The sequence below is a fragment of the Poromitra crassiceps genome (assembly GCF_964638095.1).
Source record: "Poromitra crassiceps genome assembly, chromosome: 1".
Lineage (NCBI taxonomy): Eukaryota > Metazoa > Chordata > Actinopteri > Beryciformes > Melamphaidae > Poromitra > Poromitra crassiceps.
In genome coordinates this window covers 107,326,766-107,352,565 of record NC_139623.1, presented here as the reverse complement: position 1 = coordinate 107,352,565, position 25,800 = coordinate 107,326,766, and the positions used below count along the sequence as shown (strand labels likewise).

The following is a 25,800-nucleotide window of genomic DNA, read 5'->3' as shown; positions in this document are numbered from 1 at the left end:
ATGTCCGTTGCATGTACAAGTAACCTACTTGTACAGCAGGTGGCGGTAAGCACCTTGAAGGTGTCAGCGACCCGCCTATAAACCGAGAGAAGAAGAAAGCTGGCGTCAGCTAGCTGTTAGCTCTGTGCGCTACGTTACTTATGTGGCAATAAAATGCCACCGAATGACCAGATTAGATGGTGAAATCAGACGGTGACACTGACTATCACGTTGTACAACAGCGGGATGGTGTACACAGCATTAATTATAGCCTCCTTCACTGCCTCGGCCGCCATCTTCTTTGAAAAGTTGAAACAAATCTCAGAACGCCTCCTCTCGAGACCTCGACTCTGATTGGCTAAACGGACAGTGACTATCCGACCATCCGATACGTCCATCCAGAAAAAGTTCATCCCTCTTCAACTTTCTGTCCATCTAAACGTATGCAAATTTTCTGGATACGTACGCTTCTGAGTACTCCACGGACAGTCGGACAGCTGTCATTGAAAATGAATGGAAGTGAACAGAGAAATGAACGCACACGGACAGACACCACAGATCAGTGTGGCCAAGGCCTTATGCAGTGTCTATACTGTAAGTTTATTGATTTAACTGTCTAGAACCAGATGGTGTTTGTAGCATGCTCTACTACTCACACTGCAAAACATCCATCTTAATTAGAAGCCATTTACTCTCCTGTTCAACCTTCAAATCTTATTTTCCTTCAAATGAGAAAAAAGATCTGTTAATGAGGTGAGATAACTCCACTTGTTTTTAATGCAGTTTCACTAGTTTCTATAAATGAGTATTATGTAATATCTTGAAACAAGCCAGGAAGAAATTTACTTGTTTCTACAAAATTTGTAAAACAACTTGATTTGTGGTGGAAACAAGTGAAAGTATGTAACCACATTGGCAGAATCTAATTTTAGGACAGACTAAATGACTTAAGATAGCCATTTGTTTTCAGTGCATTGTACTGTAGTGCCATTATATCTTAATATGTCTACTGACCTCTTTCAAGCAGACCTGTCCCTCCTAATGACACCTGAATGCTGTAATGAGGACAGGCTTGTGTCACAACACCGCAGCCCTCTTGCCAATGATCCTAACTGACCTTCTCCTTCCTCTCCTCTCTCCTCCCCATGCCCCCCTGACCTTCTCCTTCCTCTCCTCTCTCCTCCCCATGCCCCCCTGGCCTTCTCCTTCCTCTCCTCTCTCCTCCCCATGCCCTCCTGACCTTCTCCTTCCTCTCCTCTCTCCTCCCCATGCCCCCCTGGCCTTCTCCTTCCTCTCCTCTCTCCTCCCCATGCCCCCCTGACCTTCTCCTTCCTCTCCTCTCTCCTCCCCATGCCCCCCTGGCCTTCTCCTTCCTCTCCTCTCTCCTCCCCATGCCCCCCTGACCTTCTCCTTCCTCTCCTCTCTCCTCCCCATGCCCCCCTGGCCTTCTCCTTCCTCTCCTCTCTCCTCCCCATGCCCCCCTGGCCTTCTCCTTCCTCTCCTCTCTCCTCCCCATGCCCCCCTGACCTTCTCCTTCCTCTCCTCTCTCCTCCCCATGCCCCCCTGGCCTTCTCCTTCCTCTCCTCTCTCCTCCCCATGCCCCCCTGGCCTTCTCCTTCCTCTCCTCTCTCCTCCCCATGCCCCCCCACCTCGTCCAGATGCAAGGTGTGCCGTCCCCCCCTCCTATCATCATCACCATCATCGTTCCCACGCCCACTCCTTCCCAGCTCCCTCCTACGACCGACCCTCTCACGAACGCCCCTCCTTCGACCGCCCATCCTTCGACCGGCCCTCCTACAACCATCCCCAGCACGAGCATCCCATCTACGACCATCCCCCCCCGCACGACCGCTGGAACCCCCGTCTCTGCGTGATCTCCGGAAATCAGCTCTACATGTTGGACCAGGAGGAGGTATGGTACCTTAAAAATACCGTACACTAGGAATACACTGGTATGGACACTGGTGGTGTTGGATATAGAGTTGATACCAGGTGAAAGTATGGCATTAGCATGAGGTTCCAGTTTGCACCTTTATTTTTCTGTGTGCATGGAGGAATGTGGATCTCTGTAATGTAGAGAAACAGATTATATCTCACTTATGTCTGAGTCAGTATTCCTCTATACAGAGATTCCCAAAGTGTGGGCCGCTAGTGGGCCGTGGAGATACTGCAGGTGGGCCGCGAGTAGTCTGCCAACACTGCTGATTTTCACAGGAAATCAAATGTCTGTAGCAGTCATTTTTAAAGCTACAGTGGAGATCCTGTTATCAGAAGAAACTAGAAGACCTAAGGCATCCATTGGCACAAAGCATAATGTGCTATCTTGGCGGGAAGGGGGCTAAATAACGCTCGAAGCATAGGTTACATTTGGGTGAGGGAAGAATATTTCAAAGGGGTCCCTTGACCTCTCAGCTCAATTTATATGAATGAAATTTGGTTCAATGGGTACCCACAAGTCTCCCCTTTAAAGATAAGGTAGCATTTTTCACAGCCTAGCATTAATAGCTTGTAGATTGATTTCTTCTGTTGGTGATCATCACATTTTGTCTCAACAAATGTGTTATGCATGCAAATACTTCTGATGAGTGAGGGGGGAGAAAATGTTGGCAATCTGCTTTTGGGTATTTTGCCGAAATGTTTTTGTATGTGGATGGATTATTAATTTCCCTTATGCCCAAGTTCACATGCTCTGTTAATGGGGAAAAAATACATAATATAAAAAACATATAGGGAAATCCATCGTCTGTCACATGTGTTTATCAGAGTTGTGATTAAAGGGTTGGGCCCCAGAAGATTTTCAGATTTCAAAGTGGGCCGCGGCATTGTTGAATTTGAGAACCCCTGCTCTATGGAAATTATGGATTAGATTGGGGTCAAATTTGGTATCAGCCAGTAACTAAAGTTTAGGATTTTAAACTAGTTTGTGAAGCAGGCTGTTGACCTAAATGTTGCCAGTATGAATCGAAGCGATGTTGGACCACCATGAATGAGAAATGGTTTCACCTCCCTCCACAACTGCTGCCATAGCGTCCCTGAACAAGGCTCTGAACCTGTAAGTAGAAGACTGGTTCTACTGGGAAGCTCTAGGGCTGGGCAATTAACTGAAAATGTATTGAAACTGACATTTCGACCCTCTAACTGAATTAATCTCGCAAATGTCAATTAATTCATTAAAGGGATAGTTCAGATTTTTGGACGTTTTACTTTGCCGTCAAACAGCCCTTTCATTTGGTGATTATGATAGCGATGACGAAATGCCGTTGACCGTGGAGACCAGAGTAATATGCAGTAAATGCATTCCCTGTTTATGCAGTGAATTTCCCATTACTCTCACTGCAGCCTAGGCAGTAGATGTAGCATACAGTATGTGTTAGAAATGTGGACTGTAGCATTATTCTAAAAGAAATAGAAGAAAAAGAATGTCTTTACTGGTTGTATGGTAACTCGTTTCATTCATATCTTACCTGAAGGTTGGGTATCACAGTGCTCTTCAGCAAGTGTTTATCCTCATTTGGTGGTGGTTTTAGATCATCCTCTTCAGAGAAATTGTAACTGCAAATGTGGAGTTGTATCAAACTTTCTGGTGGAGTGTTGATGTCTATATTCAGTGCAACAAACCACAGCTGTGTAAAGGCCCCTGACACACCGAAAACACTTGAAAGGACGAGCCTCAACTAGATGCCAATGGATATGTCTCCTCAGGTCACCTGTGTCGGCATCGATATGTCTCCTCAGGTCACCTGTGTCGGCATCGATATGTCTCCTCAGGTCACCTGTGTCGGGGCCAAAAAAGTTGCATTTGAACACACCACAAACACTACAGCCGACGGGTAACTAGCACGTATGTTATGCGCTTGTGTGTGACCTGATTCATGAAACATTCAATAGAAAGTATAGCGTTTGCCGACCATTTCGCTCACTTAAACAGCTTCATGATATAGCTACTTCCAATCGAGAATAATGTCTGATAAAAAAGTTGCAAATGACACTGGCGTATGTCAGCCCTTGTCTGGTCTTTTGCTGGAAGGAGGTGAAAATGAAGGAGAAACCACACTAGGGCAGAGACTTGAGACTTGAGACTTGACTTGGACTTGAGGTTTGGGACTTTTGAACAATCTTAATTTATTTTATTTTATATTTTGGTGCATTAAAGGAACACTCCGCCCATTTTCAACCAGCTTTGTATCATTAGAACATCGGTAGTATATCAGAAAACTGTAAACTGTTTTGAAGTCTGTCATTTAATTTGACAGTTATTGAGTGTTAACACATTGAGTGCCACAGCGCTTCAGTAAAATTGTCTGGAGCCTGTGCCAGATTCACTTCCATTCAGTTGAAAACAGCTATAGAATTTTTTCTATTAGGGCTATATGAACAGGGCTGGACTCTAATGAAACATTGGACATTCTTGCTTCTTTCAAAGAAGAAATTTTGTTTCTAGACAGTTCCATTATGAAATGACAGCCTCTGAAAGAAGAGCACTTTCAAGGGTTTTCTGCTGTCTTTTTTTACTTTTCAAGATAAAGTCACTTTTATGAATACTTTTTGCACTCTAATTTCAAGCACATTCACTGACTCTGGCTAATGTTTTCTGATGTGGTGACATGGTGTAGTTCTGTGCAGCCTGCGTGCCCCACCCCCCTCTCCCCCCCTCTCCACCCCTGAGCTGCAGACTCCTCCCCACACGCACACAGTCTATTTCGCAGCCTCCGTTTTTCGCAGCCTCCGATCCCAGCGCGACAAGGAAATGGCAAACGGGACTGCGGGAAAGGGTTTGGCCGTTCGGCTTCGGGTGCTGCCTTTCTGGCGGGTGGTCGTGTGGAGAGACTATATGCAGACAGATAGACAGAGGCGGAGGAGCTCAGTTGTGGGCGCGGATCGCAGCCAACTGTCGGCTGCAGACGGAGCAATCTGTGTGGCTCTGGCTGCAGCATGCATCGGTGTCTCTCTGATCACGGCTTTCTCCGCTTTCTCCTGCACAAAGTAAAGGATCTGAGGTGGGTGGCGCAGCTCCCGTGTCGATTTTTAAGGTGGCGCCGTGTGATCCCTTGAAGGGATTCATGCTCACTGGCTGGGTACGACCTTAAACAGCAGAATTATGGAATAATATGAATTATGATTTTAGGACGTCCACAGACGTCCTTGGCACTTCTCGTTACTTTTTTTTAGGACGTCCACAGACGTCCTTGGCACTCAATGTGTTAAAGTGTGGACCAGTGACATCACTGGTCCACACTAACTCAAATTAATAACTCATTGACTCAAATCAACTCTCAATAACTGTCAAACTAGATGAATGATGAATAGTTTGACAGTTATTGAGAGTTGTAAATAAATGGAGAATGAAAATCTCTGGTACAGTGCTGAAGTAGGAAGTGACGTCCCACATTGGCTCTCTATAAACATCTTGGCTCGAGTCAGTCTCAACTCTTGAGGCACACGTTTTAATGTAACATGCTTGTGAATTAGGGCTATGCAAATTAGGGATGGGCCGATTTGCGATCAAATCGTATATTGACGATTGAAGGGAAGGCAATTTTAACTAATTTACTATCATATGACATTGTAAAAATAATATCTAGAAGCTGCGCGCTACTGTACACTTAGATATGTTTCTGGGGGGCATGTCCGCCCAGAGCTCAGCACGAGTGAGGGGGGGAAAGCCATGCTTTAAACAGCAGCTCTCGGTTCCTCTCTGCTCCTCTCAACGAGCACGTCAAGTCAGCCAGAATGTAAAAGTATGTCCTCCGCAGTGTGCTTTCAAAATGAAATGTAACTAGGGATGCACGATAATTATCGGGCCGATAAATTATCGGCCGATATGGCCATTTTGCGTTATTATTTATTATTCTGATAAATTAACAGCCGATAATCAGGCTTTGTTTTTGCCTCGTACCATAGCTATTGTTGTCGCACGCTCGTGACATCACAGCTGCGACAGTGAAACATGGCTGCTGCCATGCAGTATGTTGCCGTTTTTCACAGTTTAGATGATCACAGCTATTGTAAATTGCAATCCATGTCCCGCACGGTTTCCAAGAGGAGGGCAAACGTATATTACGTTAAACCAAAGCTGGCGATGATGCAGCGGATTTGTTTGTTGTTTACGTTAGCTGTTGTTAGCATTAGCTCAGCGTTAGCTCGTAGCTACTGCCTGTGCTTGTGATCAAACAGCCCCGCAAAAGCACTTCATACTCACAGAGCTGGTGTAAACATATAGAAATTAATGGAAACCCCTTTACCCGAAATGAAACATCCAGGGATTGTTTATTTATCTCCAAAAAACAACACGCTAACGTTAAGCTAACCGCGCTAGCCAGGAGTCCCACTATAACAAAGGGACTTTGTTATAATAAAGAAAACAAAGGTGCAGTCGCGCACATTAGGCTACATAAAAAGCATCAGTCAACATAACATGACAATAAGAGTCTAAATTACTATGCCTTTTGTCATTGTGTTTTATCTGCAGACTAAGCAGTCATTGGCTTCCCGTTCTATAAAAGCCTTTATTTTTATATTGACTATAATTGAGTGATACACTTTATTAAAAAACAATCATATTATATCAGAAGTTTTCTTTGTTTTGTGTTCACAGTGATGTCAGTTAGATTTGGTTAGGCCAGAGCTATGCTCACTACATCTGCCTTTTTTTTTAACCCCAGGTGTGCATAAAATACAGGTATTTTCTTTTTTATATATATTTATTATAATAATTATCGGTTATTGTTTCGGTTATCGGCCAGGAGAAGCAGATATTTATCGGTTGAAAAATCCATATCGTGCATCCCTAAATGTAACATTAACCTTTATAAATTTTGAGTAATGCTTTAGACTAGATTCACTCCATATGTAATCGTAATATCACAACCAGTCTTTTTGATGTGTAAGCTATTTTATGAAGGTTCCTCATCATAGTTAAGGCTATGAGTGATTTAAGTTTATTTTGCACTGCATGCTTTTATTTTTAAGGCTAGAAACGGAAGTAGTATTATTAATTTTTTTTTGTTATTTGTTGTGTTATTCTTGACACTGCCTCTGGTTCTCTCTCCACTCTGCAGCCGTCCACGTACATGTGAATAAATCTCATGGCAATCTCGTTCAAGCTTTACTCCAGCCTCCGTGTTGTGTTACTTTGTATGAAGAGTGCAACAGTGCAACCGTTACATTACCTTACAGCCGGTGTTAAATCATCCAAAATGAACATGAAAAAGGAGACAGCAGAAAAAAAGTCACTGAGAGTTTCAGCAAGAGCGAGGCGGCTTCAGAACGCATGGTCGGTCTCTCTTTAATCTTTTCTCTTATAAATGCATAATCTAAGTTTGTTCTTCTACAGGCTGCATTCAATAATATATTATGATCAATTCCCCCCCCCTCCAAATTATTAATAACATTAAATAGGAATAGGTCTCTATCAAAAATAATAATAATAATTGAAAAATTACGGCCAATTAATCGATTATGGTAATTTGATCGTCTATCGCCAATCTCTAATTGACGATATGAAAATAGGGACGATCGACCATCCCTAATACAAATAAACTTGACTTGACTTAATGTAGAACACAAAGTCAAGTCGAACAATGTAAAGCCATTTACACAAACAGAAGATCTTTTGTCAAGACATTAGAGTCAAGTCATCAAAGTACAAGTCAAAGTCAAGTCACCGGAAACCAAGTCAAGTCTCAAGTCTTCTCTTCATGCATCAAGTCAAGTTCCAGGCAGCTAAAATTGTGACTTGAGTCTGATTCGAGTCCAAGTCTTTTGACTTGAGTCTCCGCTCCTGGTAAAACATTTGTTTTCAAACCTCCTGTGATGCAGGTTTTGTATAAAAATAGCATACCTTTTACACCACAGATAATATACAGTACAGCACTTGCCATGCCACTTAATATATTGAATGCTGTTCAAGTCTCATCACATTGCAGGAGGTTGGGACAATGGCACAGCATTTTGAAAACTGACATTGACATGACACGGCACACACATTATGCATGCGCATCCACACCCACAATGTCAGTCAGACCTCCGCTCGCTGTTAAAGGCAATGTAATGTGCTGCAGCTGTAAGTGGGAAAGATATCCTGTCTCAGTGAAGGTTGCTCTGTGATGCCTCCATGCACTGAGCATGATATAAGCGCTCAAATAACTTACAAATAAACTTTTTTTTAGGTCTCCCTGGGGAAAACGTAGGGAGTTGGCATGTGTAAGCTTGGCCTGTTAAAAAGCCAGTTTCATACTTTCTTTGTACTAGTTAAATGACCCTATTTTTTTTTATTTTTTTTGCATTGCTGTGCATCATTAAAAAAAAGTCATATACGGTACACATATTTGCTCCACCTGTGTTTGGCTGTGAAAGCTTTATTTGCTTTACAACCTCTGTGTATCCAGGGAAGGGTTTCGCAACACATTCCCACCTGGGAGCATCAGTCTTCTACTGCTAAACCAGCTAAGAGCCTTGCACAAGAGCACTTTGACAGTAATTGCTGATCTCCTCATCTACGTGTTCCCACTTGGTTTTGGGGAAAACTGGCATTGCAGGCTGTCAGTGTTGGTCAACTTGACTGTTTTTTGTTTTGTTCTTTGTTCCCAAGATTGTTTATTGCTGTACAGATTTTTCGAGGTGCATCTTTTAACTTGTGAATGAAATTCCACCTTGCTCTCCAGGCCAGGAGAGGGTACTGTTCCTCACCGTTTCCACCTCTGATTTGCTACAATAATTTCTTTGCACAAACTACACAGTTTATGCCAAGGCTGCAGATTTATATCTCTGCCATAAATGGACCCGAGCCCTGTAAAATCCAACAAGGTCGCATCCCCACACTTAACACTTCATTATTCCACAATATGGCATGCTGTGTTTAATGTGCTTTATTTGGCCAGTTAAAGCGATGTAGCATCCGGGTGGTGACTTCATTGTAGTGTGAGCGCAGGGCTGCCAATTGTATTTCCAATTGTCATCACTCAGAGGAATAGAGCGCTCTGTGATCCTGATAAGAGGCCTGTACCGCCCTGGAGGGAGTGAATGGAAAGCCCAGGTCAATTAATCAAAGGCCTATCCCTGTCTAATTGTGCCAATAAGGCAGCAGCTGTGAGCGGAGAGGAGGAGGCAGGACTTGACGCGCTGATAGCCGTCACCTCGGCGATGGCGAGAAGCATTAAATATTCATGCCTGTCACTCACCTCATGCAGAGCGGGCAAGCTTCTCTCTCTCTCTCTCTCTCTCTCTCTCTCTCTCTCTCTCTTTCTCTGTCACACACACACACACACACACACACACACACACACACCCACCCTTCAATTTATTTCCATTCATTCTAGATGGCTTTAGCAGCATGGCCAAAAAAAGCAATCATATGTTTAAGGTGGATCGGAGAAGGACCTCGCTCTTATTCCCTCGCCCCCTCCCATGCATTTCTATATCAGCCCATCTTCAACACCTCTCTCAACTCTGTGATGTTCTAGGCTGATCATCCTCCTCTTCATATACTTAGCATCTAGGCTGATCATCCTCCTCTTCATATACTTAGCATCTAGGCTGATCATCCTCCTCTTCATATACTTAGCATCTAGGCTGATCATCCTCCTCTTCATATACTTAGCATCTAGGCTGATCATCCTCCTCTTCATATACTTAGCATCTAGGCTGATCATCCTCCTCTTCATATACTTAGCATCTAGGCTGATCATCCTCCTCTTCATATACTTAGCATCTAGGCTGATCATCCTCCTCTTCATATACTTAGCATCTAGGCTGATCATCCTCCTCTTCATATACTTAGTATCTAGGCTGATCATCCTCCTCTTCATTTACTTAGCATCTAGGCTGATCATCCTCCTCTTCATATACTTAGCATCTAGGCTGATCATCCTCCTCTCCATATACTTAGCATCTAGGCTGATCATCCTCCTCTCCATATACTTAGCATCTAGGCTGATCATCCTCCTCTTCATATACTTAGCATCTAGGCTGATCATCCTCCTCTCCATATACTTAGCATCTAGGCTGATCATCCTCCTCTTCATATACTTAGCATCTAGGCTGATCATCCTCTTCATATACTTAGCATCTAGGCTGATCATCCTCCTCTTCATATACTTAGCATCTAGGCTGATCATCCTCCTCTTCATATACTTAGCATCTAGGCTGATCATCCTCTTCATATACTTAGTATCTAGGCTGATCATCATCCTCTTCATATACTTAGCATCTAGGCTTATCATCCTCCTCTTCATATACTTAGCATCTAGGCTGATCATCCTCCTCTTCATATACTTAGCATCTAGGCTGATCATCCTCCTCTTCATATACTTAGCATCTAGGCTGATCATCCCGCTCTTCATATACTTAGTATCTAGGCTGATCATCCTCCTCTTCATATACATAGCATCTAGGCTGATCATCCTCCTCTTCATATACTTAGCATCTAGGCTGATCATCCTCCTCTTCATATACTTAGCATCTAGGCTGATCATCCTCCTCTTCATATACTTAGCATCTAGGCTGATCATCCTCCTCTTCATATACTTAGCATCTAGGCTGATCATCCCGCTCTTCATATACTTAGTATCTAGGCTGATCATCCTCCTCTTCATATACTTAGTATCTAGGCTGATCATCGTCCTCTTCATATACTTAGCATCTAGGCTGATCCTCCTCTTCATATACTTAGTATCTAGGCTGATCATCCTCTTCATATACTTAGCATCTAGGCTGATCATCCCTCTCTTCATATACTTAGTATCTAGGCTGATCATCCTCTTCATATACTTAGCATCTAGGCTGATCACCCTCCTCTTCATTTACTTAGCATCTAGGCTGATCATCCTCTTCATATACTTAGCATCTAGGCTGATCATCCCTCTCTTCATATACTTAGCATCTAGGCTGATCATCCCCCTCTCCGTTCCCTTCCTCATCCTGTATCCCTCTCTCTCTCCCAGGCTCAAGCCTTGTGTTAATGCCCTCCATCGATCCATCATTCTCAGTCACCCTTTCATCTCATCTGCTTCTTCCCGGCCTGCCCTATCCTCTATCCATCCTTTACCTACTCTCTCTCTCTCTCCACACTGCTCCATCTCTTCTTTCTCCTCTTTTCCCCTCCCCTAACCAATCTGTTCTCTCTCTCTCTCTCTCTCTCTCTCTCTCTCTCTCTCTCTCTCTCTCTGTCTCTGTCTCTCTCTGGGGTGACTGGCAGTAGTGTTTGGCTCTCCCACAGGCCAGCTGTCTCTGTGTTCCTCATAGCTCCATTCAGTTGCCTCTTGCGTTTTTGTTTTGTGAATGACACGGGCTTCAGAAAGACACAGGAGGGACCTCCTCCTGGGGAGCCGAGGTGCCGCTTCAGGCAAGAAGCCTTCTCTGTTGTGTCTTTTATGTGTCACTATGGAAATTTGTGTTTTAATTGTGCGCTGTGTAGCCCTGGAGTCCTGCTGGGTCGAGCTCATTGCTCTGTTTCCCAGTGGCAGAGGGGAGGCATTGCATAGAGTTAATATGGGAATACACTCTGCCAACACCCTTGAGTCACTTTAATTGCCAAGGATAATAGATATACTCACATGATATATTGTCTCAGAAGAAATGAACAGGGGCTCGGGGCAAAAATACCCTTGAAAGTTCATAACGTGCCTGTGAAATAAAAAATGAGAGGGCAAAACATGTCCCCTTTAATTAGGCGTGTCCTTTTTGCCATTCACGCTATTCATATTTTTCAACTGAGTTGTCATATTCATGCGTGAATGTGACTGCTGTCCCCCTTGGGTCCACCGTAGGTGATTCATGGGAGCTTTTGACCAGAACAATTTAGCAGTTTTTGGTCAAAAAACACCCAAGCATGCAGCCTGAAGCAGAAGAAAATGTCTCTGATTGTTATTCAGTTTAGGTGATGGTATATTATCATTTAAAATAGAGCTAATCTTATGGGTACAGATTGAGTTTTGTCAATATGCAATGCAAATGTATTATTGCATAGTATACAAAATGTCCTGAAAAGGACCAAAATTCCCCTAAAATCAGACCAAAACATGCATCTGATATACCAGGAGTTCACTGGCACATGCAAAGGAACAGTGCAAGATGTAGCCAACCTACATACAATACACTCAGTTGACATGTTACATATTCAATATTCCATTTTCTGTTGCATACTGCATACACAGAAGGAAGTGTGTGACATTTGTGCATTCATCTGGGATAGCACGAGGATTTGATACAGAACCCAATGAGATGCATGAGAATGATAAATGATGAGAGCCCATCCTGTGGCTGGGATGATTTGGATACAGAGGCAGGCTGTCCTGCCTTCTAACGGCCTGTAGGGGGAGCGAGAGGGCTGGTGTGATGGCTGCCTGCATCCTCTCCATCTTTCAGCTCACATTGATCTGAGGTGACAGAGTTTCATATACCACCACGATGCACCAGTACCCTGCCCCCCTGGGTCATATACCACCACCACGCACCAGTACCCTGCCCCCCTGGGTCATATACCACCACCACGCACCAGTACCCTGCCCCCCTGGGTCATATACCACCACCACGCACCAGTACCCTGCCCCCCTGAGTCATGTGACCACCACCACGCACCAGTACCCTGCCCCCCTGAGTCATGTGACCACCACCACGCACCAGTACCCTGCCCCCCTGAGTCATGTGACCACCACCACCACGCACCAGTACCCTGCCCCCCTGAGTCATGTGACCACCACCACCACGCACCAGTACCCTGCCCCCCTGAGTCATGTGACCACCACCACGCACCAGTACCCTGCCCCCCTGAGTCATGTGACCACCACCACGCACCAGTACCCTGCCCCCCTGAGTCATGTGACCACCACGCACCAGTACCCTGCCCCCCTGAGTCATGTGACCACCACGCACCAGTACCCTGCCCCCCTGAGTCATGTGACCACCACGCACCAGTACCCTGCCCCCCTGAGTCATATACCACCACCACGTACCAGTACCCTGCCCCCCTGAGTCATATACCACCACCACGTACCAGTACCCTGCCCCCCTGAGTCATATACCACCACCACGTACCAGTACCCTGCCCCCCTGAGTCATATACCACCACCACGTACCAGTACCCTGCCCCCCTGAGTCATGTGACCACCACCACGCACCAGTACCCTGCCCCCCTGAGTCATGTGACCACCACCACGCACCAGTACCCTGCCCCCCTGAGTCATGTGACCACCACCACGCACCAGTACCCTGCCCCCCTGAGTTATATACCACCACCACGCACCAGTACCCTGCCCCCCTGAGTCATGTGACCACCACCACGCACCAGTACCCTGCCCCCCTGAGTCATGTGACCACCACCACGCACCAGTACCCTGCCCCCCTGAGTCATATACCACCACCACGTACCAGTACCCTGCCCCCCTGAGTCATGTGACCACCACCACGCACCAGTACCCTGCCCTCCTGAGTCATGTGACCACCACCACGCACCAGTACCCTGCCCCCCTGAGTCATATACCACCACCACGTACCAGTACCCTGCCCCCCTGAGTCATATACCACCACCACGTACCAGTACCCTGCCCCCCTGAGTCATATACCACCACCACGTACCAGTACCCTGCCCCCCTGAGTCATGTGACCACCACCACGCACCAGTACCCTGCCCCCCTGAGTCATGTGACCACCACCACGCACCAGTACCCTGCCCCCCTGAGTCATATACCACCACCACGCACCAGTACCCTGCCCCCCTGAGTTATATACCACCACCACGTACCAGTACCCTGCCCCCCTGAGTCATGTGACCACCACCACGCACCAGTACCCTGCCCCCCTGAGTCATATACCACCACCACGCACCAGTACCCTGCCCCCCTGAGTCATGTGACCACCACCACGCACCAGTACCCTGCCCCCCTGAGTTATATACCACCACCACGCACCAGTACCCTGCCCCCCTGAGTCATCTACCACCACCACGCACCAGTACCCTGCCCCCCTGAGTTATATACCACCACCACGCACCAGTACCCTGCCCCCCTGAGTCATATACCACCACCACGCACCAGTACCCTGCCCCCCTGAGTCATATACCACCACCACGCACCAGTACCCTGCCCCCCTGAGTCATCTACCACCACCACGCACCAGTACCCTGCCCCCCTGAGTTATATACCACCACCACGCACCAGTACCCTGCCCCCCTGAGTCATATACCACCACCACGCACCAGTACCCTGCCCCCCTGAGTCATATACCACCACCACGCACCAGTACCCTGCCCCCCTGAGTCATCTACCACCACCACGCACCAGTACCCTGCCCCCCTGAGTCATCTACCACCACCACGCACCAGTACCCTGCCCCCCTGAGTCATATACCACCACCACGCACCAGTACCCTGCCCCCCTGAGTCATGTGACCACCACCAGCACGCACCAGTACCCTGCCCCCCTGAGTCATCTACCACCACCACGCACCAGTACCCTGCCCCCCTGAGTCATCTACCACCACCACGCACCAGTACCCTGCCCCCCTGAGTCATATACCACCACCACGCACCAGTACCCTGCCCCCCTGAGTCATGTGACCACCACCAGCACGCACCAGTACCCTGCCCCCCTGAGTCATGTGACCACCACCAGCACGCACCAGTACCCTGCCCCCCTGAGTCATGTAACCACCACGCACCAGTACCCTGCCCCCCTGAGTCATATACCACCAGCACGCACCAGTACCCTGCCCTCCTGAGTCATGTGACCACCACCACGCACCAGTACCCTGCCCCCCTGAGTCATGTGACCACCACCACGCACCAGTACCCTGCCCCCCTGAGTCATATACCACCACCACGCACCAGTACTCTGCCCCCTGAGTCATGTGACCACCACCACGCACCAGTACCCTGCCCCCCTGAGTCATGTGACCACCACCACGTACCAGTACCCTGCCCCCCTGAGTCATATACCACCACCACGCACCAGTACCCTGCCCCCTGAGTCATGTGACCACCACGCACCAGTACCCTGCCCCCCTGAGTCATCTGTCCAGTTTGCACTGCCCCAACTGTGCCAGCATTATGCAAAAAAACAAACGACCACAAGCCTTGGTTAGCATTATCGGGAGGACATTTGCATACACACACACACACACACACAAATGGCCACATCTATGTGCTACCGCTAATTCAAAACATAGATGACTATTGTATCTATTGTACTATTGTATAATATTGTACCTCCCTCTCTGGTAATGGTGTCTGGCTGTCTGCTTCCCTGGCCATATGTTGGTGGTGGCAGTTGCAGCGTTGACAGTGAAATTGAAAGCATTGGAGCGTGAGGCGGTCAGCACTGTGGAGGCTGTAGCCTGGAGCGTGATGCGGTCAGCACCGTGGAGGCTGTAGCCTGGAGCATGAGGCGGTCAGCACTGTGGAGGCTGTAGCCTGGAGCGTGAGGCGGTCAGCACTGTGGAGGCTGTAGCCTGGAGCGTGATGCGGTCAGCACTGTGGAGGCTGTAGCCTGGAGCGTGATGCGGTCAGCACCGTGGAGGCTGTAGCCTGGAGCGCGGGGCGGTCAGCACCGTGGAGGCTGTAGCCTGGAGCGTGAGGCGGTCAGCACCGTGGAGGCTGTAGCCTGGAGCGTGAGGTGGTCAGCACCGTGGAGGCTGTAGCCTGGAGCGTGAGGCGGTCAGCACCGTGGAGGCTGTAGCCTGGAGCGTGAGGCGGTCAGCACCGTGGAGGCTGTAGCCTGGAGCGTGAGGCGGTCAGCACCGTGGAGGCTGTAGCCTGGAGCGTGAGGCGGTCAGCACTGTGGAGGCTGTAGCCTGGAGCGTGAGGCGGTCAGCACTGTGGAGGCTGTAGCCTGTAGCCTGAGGCGGTCAGCACCGTGGAGGCTGGAGCGTGAGGCGGTCAGCACTGTGGAGGCTGTAGCCTGGAGCGTGAGGCGGTCAGCACTGTGGAGGCTGTAGCCTGGAGCGTGAGGCCGTCAGCACTGTGGAGGCTGTAGCCTGGAGCGTGAGGCGGTCAGCACCGTGGAGGCTGTAGCCTGGAGCGCGGGGCGGTCAGCAGTGTGGAGGCTGTAGCCTGGAGCGCGGGGCGGTCAGCACTGTGGAGGCTGTAGCCTGGAGCGTGAGGCGGTCAGCACTGTGGAGGCTGTAGCCTGGAGCGTGAGGCGGTCAGCACCATGGAGGCTGTAGCCTGGAGCGCGGGGCGGTCAGCACTGTGGAGGCTGTAGCCTGGAGCGTGAGGCGGTCAGCACTGTAGAGGCTGTAGCCTGGAGCGTGAGGCGGTCAGCACCGTGGAGGCTGTAGCCTGGAGCGTGAGGCGGTCAGCACTGTGGAGGCTGTAGCCTGGAGCTACAGTGCATAAAGTGTGGCTCAGAAGTACAGAGCATGCTTACACATGTATGACCGTGAGGGACCTGCTCAGAAAAAGATTTATTATGTAATGAAGGTATGTGGGTGACAACAGGCAGGAGTGACGACAACAGTTGTTTCTAGTTGAGCTGGCTAACATAAAGCCCTGAGGCTATGTAAGAAGCACTCAGTTCACATATTACTTGGTGTTTCAACATGACTATTACATAGTCAAAAAAGGGGTAAAAAATTTAACATTTTTTAAATTTAACATTTTTTTGTTTGCCATTTTATGGTTTATTTGACAGAGAGACAGGAAGGTACAGGTATGGGAGATTGGGAGGGGGAGGACATTCAGCAAATGACCGTGGGGCGTGGGCTGTATTCCAACCTGCGAGAACTGAGCCTTAAAGACGAGCTGAACCCAAAAATGATTTTTTATTTTATTTTAGTTAACATACCTGTGCACCTATTTAATAATGTATGCAAAAAAAAATCACAAAAATCAAATTTATTTAGTTTTTCACACTTTCTCATATCAGAAGTTCATTTTTCAAGATTTCATTCACAACAGTAATCTACAGTTTGCTGACGTCACATAGTACGATCAAATTTCAACCCCATTTCAACCAATCATATCGCGACATGGCAGCTGTCAATCAATCTTCATTTCGAGGAGAAATTTCTGCAGGTAAAATGGCCGTCTAGTGCCTGTAATCTGGCAGAATTTCTAGCCCATAAACTAACTAATAACTTGGCCAATTGTAGGTAACATACAAAATAAAGCAAACAGTAATGTCTAAGAATGCAAAGACATGTAACTGGCTCGTTAAACTCGCATTCCAGGATAACGTTAGTCTTGCTTGCCAGACTCTCTAGGACAGGGATGGGCAAGATGATAGAGAGGGCCACAAAAAATGTCCTCGCTACCAGAGGGCCAGATTGTGACCGTGCACTTCCACCGGTAGCCTACTGTAACACCATCACTCCCAATTAGAGCTACTAATTTGATGAAAAGGACTGATAATCAAAGTTTATTATACCAACATTTATATTTTTCATATTCAAATTTAGTAATTCTTCCATTCAGATGACACCAGAAACTTTGCTCTAGCTTTAAAACACCCCGCTTCAGCAATTTGATGGGGTACATCACCCAAATATGTCATATTAATCAGATTAGTAATGTTGCATGTGCAATGTGCATCCTGGATATAGTGTGTTACAATAGTGTTAGCTCAAATACTAATGTTAAACAGTATGTGGATGACAATGCTAACGCCATTAGCGCCATGTTCTGGGATGTACAGTAAAATAAAAACACAGATTTGGTTGGTCTAACTAACCAAAAATGTCTGCCTTGTTAAAAAAAATTGAAATTGAAATTGACCCAGGGGCCACACTGAGTGAGGTTGGGGGCCGCAAGTGGCCCACGGGCCACCAGTTGCCCAACCCTGCTCTAGGATAACGTTAATGTCCGCGAGTCTTACCCCGGCCCCTCTGACATTCCAGGCCGGCAGGCGGCACATTTGCCTCGGATTCTCCGCTCTGCTCTACACGGAAGCAGCTGGCTGCTTGGTCCTCTGCGGATCCCACTCATGCCACAACATGCTGAATCCCACTCGATTTGGGGGCGGAACACCGCAGGATTGGCCAATGCCAAATTCAGTTCCCAGAATTGTCAAGTCAAATCATCAAGACACTATGGCCCACCTCTCAACTCTCTGTCATCTCAGACAAGATTTGTTTTCAGATGGTTTTCAGTCTGATAGATCTCCAAGCCTCGCGCCACATGGGTTCAGGTCGTCTTTAAAGGATGGGTTTTCCGTGGGGAATATGAATATATATTAAATCTCACGCCCCTAAGGTTTTCGAATCCGTTGAAATTTTTGAAATTGGAGGTTTACTCACAGAGATATCAACCGAAATCCACTCTGTGTGTGGGGGGGGGGGGTGGTGGGGGGGAGGTGCGGGTGCGGGGACTCGAAATACTACATTTCCCACAATGCACTGGGCTCGCGTGGCCTTCGTTTTCATGCCCACCCCTCAGGCATTTGGCTGATATCAAACTCCAGTAGGTGGCGGTAATGCACATATATGTTTGCCAACCGCCATAAAACTCAAAGAAGAAGAAGAAGAAGGCTTCGACAATAATACATGTGGGAGAAGAAGGAAAAATCGAAAATAAAATTGCCTCCAAATTGCACCAAATTTATACCGAAGTATATATGTCGGGAGATGTCTTCATAAAAAAATTTTCATGCATTTTAAGGCATTTTCGTAGGAGTTACGCGCATCTGATGTTGTAACTATTTTCTGTAAAAATGTTTAAAAACGGGTACATTGCTCAGCGTTGATTTCGTTACTTCAACCCACCTACTACTAGATGTAAAATTTGACGAGCTTTCCAATGCCGCCAGTCCCGTGTCGGTACGTGCTTCCGTTCCCGAGATCGGGTTAGTTTGCAAGGAACTATGGAAAGCTAATATTAGCTACAGGAGGCTATGCGGTTGAAAAAGATGGCTGCCTTTTTGTTTTTCTTCAGACCTCTGAAGGGGCGTGGAGGACCTCTAGAGGCGGGACCATGGCTCACAACAGTTGTAGTTCATAGGTGCACGACTTCCGCAAGGCGGGGATTGTCGCTCTGACGCGTTTTGCGTCAGAGCGACATGGAAATAATGTGAGAGATGCTTGATATCTCTGGTTGTAAACAACCAATTTCAAAAATTTCAACGGATTCGAAAACCTTAGGGGCGTGAGATTTAATATATATTCATATCCCCCACGGAAAACCCATCCTTTAAACCCAATGTCCACCAGATGCGGCACGGCTCCGTGCGGATCTGGTACCGCTGCTGGAACAGTCTCCCGCCCATGTTAATAGATGGGCAAAAATACGGAAAAAATACACACCTGTTCCATTTTTGTCAGATCCCGCATGCGTCTGACAGATTACATGGTTGTGGGTCTGTTCAGGCAGCTGCACGTACTGCAGCCGGTGGACATAGGCCCTTATGGTACATGGTGAGTGATAGAGAATAAAATCTATTCTTTCCGCTAAATGTATATGTAAATGTATATCACAGCTTATCTAATACCAAATTAATTGAAGCCTTGAGTCCAGGACTGTTTAACATAAAAGTATATTTAATACCAGATATTCTCTGCAATATGCATATTGACAGAGGGCATGAATCTCAATGTACACATTCTGATCGATGTACAGAGTCAAATATTCAGCGGCGATGTCACAATTTGACATACGCTTTATACTGTAAAGGAGGGAGGAGCAGAGAGGAGGGGGTGATGACTTGACTTGGAGCCTACAGGGCTGTCTGTCTGTATCAGTTGTTTGGGAACTTGATGCACTGTCCAAGGTTTCAGCAGCACTGGACAAGGTCTCAGCAAAGAGGAGAAGTCCTCTCTATGGGGCTGGGTGAGATGAGATGTCAGTGTGCTATGGGTCTATGGGTCAAATGGCATGGAACTTATAGCATAATTAGGCCTATAGCTTATTGATTAATGTGTCAGATGTAATTAGGCTTATAGCTTATTGATTAGGAAATATTGATTAGGAAATGGCATGGAACTTGTATTTTTCTCCAACAATCCACCCAATTGTTATGTTCATCAATAACAATAATTACAAAATGTAAGTTCACTATTCAATCTAATGCTTGTATCTGTACTTAATTGTGGGCCAGGGCTGGGCAGGGGGGGTTTTGAAAACATAGGAAACATTAAACACTTGAAAAAACACAGAATTTTTGATCAATATGCAGTCCAGCGCAGTCTCAGCTCATATCACAGCATCTCCATTATCTATTGGAAAGAGAAAACAGATTTTAGTGATATAATGACAAAATTACATCACCACTGCGGCTATAATATATAGGAGTGGGCCTACTAATCTTAACTCTATATGGTTCAATGCAAATAGTCTAATCAATATCATTATATAATGCATTGAACTTAATATTCAGTGTGTTCCAAATCACACTTAAATCTTTTCCACTATTGTAAAAGAAACTTCTTATATACCGGTACATGTATGTATATATATATTTTCCAGTTTCACTTTATTCAACGCTTGAGTCCTTCGGACCTTCCTCTAAAAGGAATCATGTCTTTAAGTAAAATATTTTCAACGTATTCACAACAGGAACAATATTTTCTCATCATTCATGTGATGACTCTAGTTCATTCATTTATTTGTTTGTTCCTGGTGCTGTTGTTATTGTTGTTATTAAACTATTTAATAGCCCAACTCCATGCAGTGGTTTAATTTCTTTTTATAACTATTTTATTCTATTTCTAGTTTTAATATTGGTTTGTTTGGAATAGGAACTGAAACTTTCTAAAATGCAAAACATTCATAACATTGATTAATCATATTCATTAAAACATAATCACAGTATCATATAACTGATTATTCTTAAAATGATATTTTAAAACACTTCATTTTTATTTAATATTGAAAATAGAAAGAATTTTCTTTACTCTAGTGAGCACAGTTAATCGTCCTCTCTCTAGTAGTTTACTAAACTAGGGAGCACAGTACTCAAAGTACAGATTTGTGCTGGTGTTGAAGGTTTTCTGTGACGTACAACCTGTAACTATAAACATTAGATTTCACAATGTGCCTGTATTTTAGACAAAATAACTTCATTACAAGTTATTAGTACAACAAGTACGTACATACGGCAGATAATGTTTTGAGATACTCTGTGAGTACATATTCAATTGTTTACTTTATAATTTGTTTGCAATGAACCTCATAAACAAGATGGCTCCTTGAGTCTGCCTTTCAAGTTTACAGATTTCGTGGACTTGTCTTGAGTGGGCTGGATGAATTCCCAAAAAAAACTGCTTTAAGAGCTAGCTTATTGGGGTGGGTCAGTCCCCAGACTGAGGCAAAACAACAATACTCTAAACGCAAACTCAAGTGTAATCTCGTCCTCAGAGGCCATTGACTTATTTATAGATACTTTTGAAAACATCTCCCGCATACTTAAGTGTAAATTTTGCTATGTGTAAATCATACCAAAAGTTAAATGTTGGTATGCACATTTTATAATAATATTTCTCATCTTATCCACCCAATTGGTGGTTCATAAATGTATATTTTTCTGTTTAAGAAAACACTTCATTTTCAGATTATCTCACACAGGAACTCTTCAAACTTCACACACAATCTATTATGATTTATTTTCAAAATAATAATCAACAGTCTATATATTACTAATTGGTTGAAATTTGCTTACTGCACTTTAAATAATGCAGAGCTTACTTCACTCTATTGATTCATAACAAACAAAACATTCATAACTTTGGTCTCTCAGGGTGTGTTAACACAATCAGCCTGAAGATGTCGCCATAGTCTAGCTTGGCATCGTCTTCCAAATTGTTTTCGCTAGGCTAATGTTTTGGCTAATGTTTAACCTTGTTGGAAGACTGACTGTTCCAAGGGAACATAAACAAATTATTTCAGCCTGCTATGTTCCAAAACACATTGATAAGGGAAAGAATGACCATCGTGTTGCTACTTGAGCCAATTGAATCAAAAAGATGGCTGTTTGTCCACTCGCTGCTCCCGTTTTTTATATCGGCATTTGTTCGCGTAATGTCCTCTTTTTCTGCAGTAGTTGCATTTATCGTAGCCTTTATAACGAGTGTGGTTTCGAGGCACATGCATGGTGTACTTGTATGGGGAACTTCCTGAATTGTCAATGCGTACTGGCATGTGGTCAGCTGATATAGAATGCTGAACCATCTGATCTGGCAAATGATTTGGGTCTGTTTGTATGTTCACAGGTATCTGCTTGGCCATATTTAACCCTTGTACCCCACTAGTCCATCTGATGGACTTTTCCTGCGTTCGCGTATGGGCCGTTTCGACAGTTTTTGAGTAAATGGTTTTAAACTAAGGCTAGGTATTTTTTTTGGGGTATTTGACAAAAATCAATCATAGTTATCATTTTTATACGCTCCTAAGACCTATTTTCAAAAATACTCCTCAATTTACTACTGGTCCATCTGATGGACCCATTGACTTCCATTGAAACCACTCTATTGGTACTCCCAGCAAATTTTCACAAAATTAATTTATTTCATTTATTTCAGCGGGCATCCTGGACCAAATACCTTGAACTTTGACCTTAATATCTAACCTTGGAGTTGGTAGAAATTTTGGGGGAGTTACATGGTCTCAAGGTCCATTGCATAGTTGTCCCATTGATTTCAATGTTAATTTTGCACAAAAAGAACATTTTTTTTTGACTTCCAGCAAATTTTTCAAAAAAATCATTATTTCCTTGATGTTACACATCTCACCTTGACTCAAGGGGTTAAAATTGTAGTTTCTACTGTGTTTGCCTATTTCCCCATATTCCCCCAGTTTTGGCATAGCAATCAATTCCATACAGTTTACATGAAATGTAAAAAAAACTGATTCCTATGCCAAAAATGGGAAAATATTAGAAAACTGAATTTGACAGTCCACACTACTGATTTGAAGCCTTTAGACCAGGATAGATGCTGGACTAAAGCTCGTTTGTGTTTTTTGGGGAAAATGGCTGGAAGTCCAAAACATGCGCTTTTTGGATTTTTGGCTCAAAATATGAAAAAATACTATTTTTACAAAAAATCACAAAAAATACAAAAACCCACTGATGATGTCACAATGTCTGTGACATCATCAGTAATGTCATCAGTGACATATTATTGACAAAAAATCATCTCATGACATCACTGATGATGTCATAGGCTAGTGATGTCATAGCTATTGTGACATCATGCCTGCAAATCTTTGATACTAGGCATCTTGCAGTGGTGACTTTTGTAAAACACCCCAACCTGCCCATAATATCAGACCCAAAGCCAGTTTGTCTTTATGGAAATGGAAAAAAAATCACTTTTTTTTTTTTTATGTACTTTTTTTTTTTTACTGTACTTACTGTACACTGGCATTTGAGGGGTTAAAATTCGAATAGGTATGAAATGTTGGTATGAGGTATTAGGGAAGAAGTTACCAATGAATTATAAACAGTAAAAAAATTAAAAATTTAAATTAATATTTATAAATTAGTACACGATACCTGTTAAGGTCCATCAGATGGACCAATAGTAAATTGAGGATTCCGCGGCAGTGGGGTACAAGGGTTAAAACACTTTGTTCGCCTTTTGTGTCAAATATCCCGTCCCTACATAAGTCCGACAGAGCTGCTATAGTCTGATCAAAATCTGCTGTGTGCCAATCTTTTTCAGATATCTTGTAGGCAGTTGCAATCTCGGGACGTAAACAATTCATGAGTATTTGTACAGCTAACAAATTTTGCTGATCCACTCCAACAGAATTGTCCCACGTCATTTGAAACCGCTGTATGAAATGAAAAGTGTCTTCCTTCAGACCTTGTGTACAGGAAATGACTTTACTATAATCTACTGAGTCTCTGGCTGACCTTTTGATCGATTCCAGACATATTTCTCTTATCCAATCATCCCTGGAATAATTTTCTCCTGTTGTTGCTGCTATCCAATTTTCATTCCCATCTCCCACTGGAAACGAGAAATTTTTGTGTACACTTTTCCACTCCAGATTGTAAGCCAGTGACAACAATTGTCTCACATCCGGAATCAAGCAGTCATACAAACTTATCATTTGAGCTAGCCAGCTATGGAAAGCAATGGGTCTTTTTAAAGGATCTGGACTGTACTTAAGCATGCTTCGTGCTTCCTGGGGGGTCCATGGTTTGAGAATGGCTGTATTATCACACATTATCTTGGGGGCAATTAGATGAGGATGGTCAGGTTTATCAGTGAGTGACTCTGTGCTGCTAGTGTGAATTTGTTCTTCATCAAGGTTAGACTGTATCGCATGTTTAGGGTCAATTTGGTCTGAATCCCTTTTCTCCGAGTCAATTTTTGTCATATCTGGCATGGGAGCCTTATTTTTGTCCATGTCAGAGCAAGGCACTCTCGTTGCGTTGCCTTGGGAAAGCTGATGATGCCTATCAGCAACATGCTTCCAACCTCTTATGCATTCTGTCACATAAGACTCTGACCATTGGAGATTGGGTGACTGTCTGGCTGCAATTTGCATGTACCCAATCTTATCTTTATCAAAAGATCCTCCTACAGGCCAGAGGCCTCTAGTACCTTTATTAAGATCATGCATGAAAGGTATCACATAATTTTCTCCTAGTTTTAAACGTACTATGTCAGCACACGAGCCAGGTGGTATGGGGGGGATGTTTTTCTTTTCATGCTGTCTAAGAATGTCTCTCGCCCGCAGACGTTCCGCTTTTCGTAGTTTCCAAGGTTCTGGCTGCCCACTCTCCGACCTATTATCACTCATTTTTACAGGTCTCAGAGAGGGAATCAAACCATTTTTACAGTATGAGACAGGAAAAGAGGGAGAGAGCTGCTTATCTCAATTGTCTTTTTGGGGCTGTGCTCTATGAAAATTGTCAACACTGCTGGTGTACGCATTTGTCTCTCTCTCTCGTAAAACACTCCACTTTGTTGCTTAAGCAAAGCACTGATTTAACTAGTTTACTGTGAATGTCCCATTTTATATAAATGTCTCATTTATTCACATTCAAAACACTTTATATTTCAGTCTTGCATTACGCACCAAGGGTATTAAAATAGCTTACTTCATTGAGAGAGAGAGAGACAGCTACTGTTTTTGTTTATCACTTACTTGTGATCTTGAGGTGTCCGTGTGTGTGTAAAGTAATTTACAACACCTTACCTTTTAGTCGATGTGGGGTGGTGACAGAGGGACGGTTGTTCTCCTGTTGACCAGTTCCGTCCGTGTGTGGGGTATCTGGAATTTACAAATTTGGTGACAGATCAATTTGTTCGATGGACAATTGATTCTGTATTTTGGGATTGGCTAAAATACACTTTTTGCAAACTTCCTTCAATTTTTGCTCCTTTAAAATAGGCTTCTTAAGAAATTGTGTTGTTTTACAATGAAACAGCTGCTTATTTTTGGTTGTTTGTTTGTTACATGCTTGTTACACATTGTGGGAATCTCAAAAAACTTATCAACCATATTGGTTATACAACTATGATTGCTTCCCAGTCTCGCTCGGTGCTCAATATCTCTGGCCGATCCTAGCCAGCGCGCCATGGGGCTACACCCCGCCGAGTGAGTGGCAGGTTATGGGGGATCTTACAAAAGCATCAACTTGGTCCTGCGTTTGGACCTGTTGCTGGACTTGTTATGTCCTCTTAATAGCCTCAACTAAGTCCTGCTATCGGACCTGTTGCTGGACCTGTTTCACAAAAGCCTCAACTAGGTCCTGTTTGCTTGGACCTGTTGCTGGACCTCATTTAAAAGGAGATCCATAATGAAAAGACCCATTTGTTCAAAAGCATCAACTTGGTCCTGCTTCCTTGGACCTGTTGCTGGACCTACAGTATTTATAGATCCATATCACAAAAGCCTTTTGATAAACCCACAACATGCAAATATTTCAGATTCTTTTAAATATCAGA

At 44.8% G+C, this 25,800-nt stretch overlaps 1 protein-coding gene across 1 annotated transcript in view; it reads left to right on the top strand.

Annotated features, from left to right (window-relative positions):
* Positions 1 to 1,642: 1,642 nt before the first annotated feature.
* syngap1b (synaptic Ras GTPase activating protein 1b) overlaps positions 1,643 to 25,800 on the top strand; it is a gene marked incomplete at its 3' end in the record, with an annotated part of 206,033 nt that continues 181,875 nt past the window's right edge. The window contains exon 1 of the mRNA XM_083635164.1: positions 1,643 to 1,891. Within this exon, the coding sequence (XP_083491290.1) occupies positions 1,874 to 1,891 (18 nt within the window). The 5' untranslated portion in view covers positions 1,643 to 1,873. The remainder of the gene's footprint in view (positions 1,892 to 25,800) is intronic.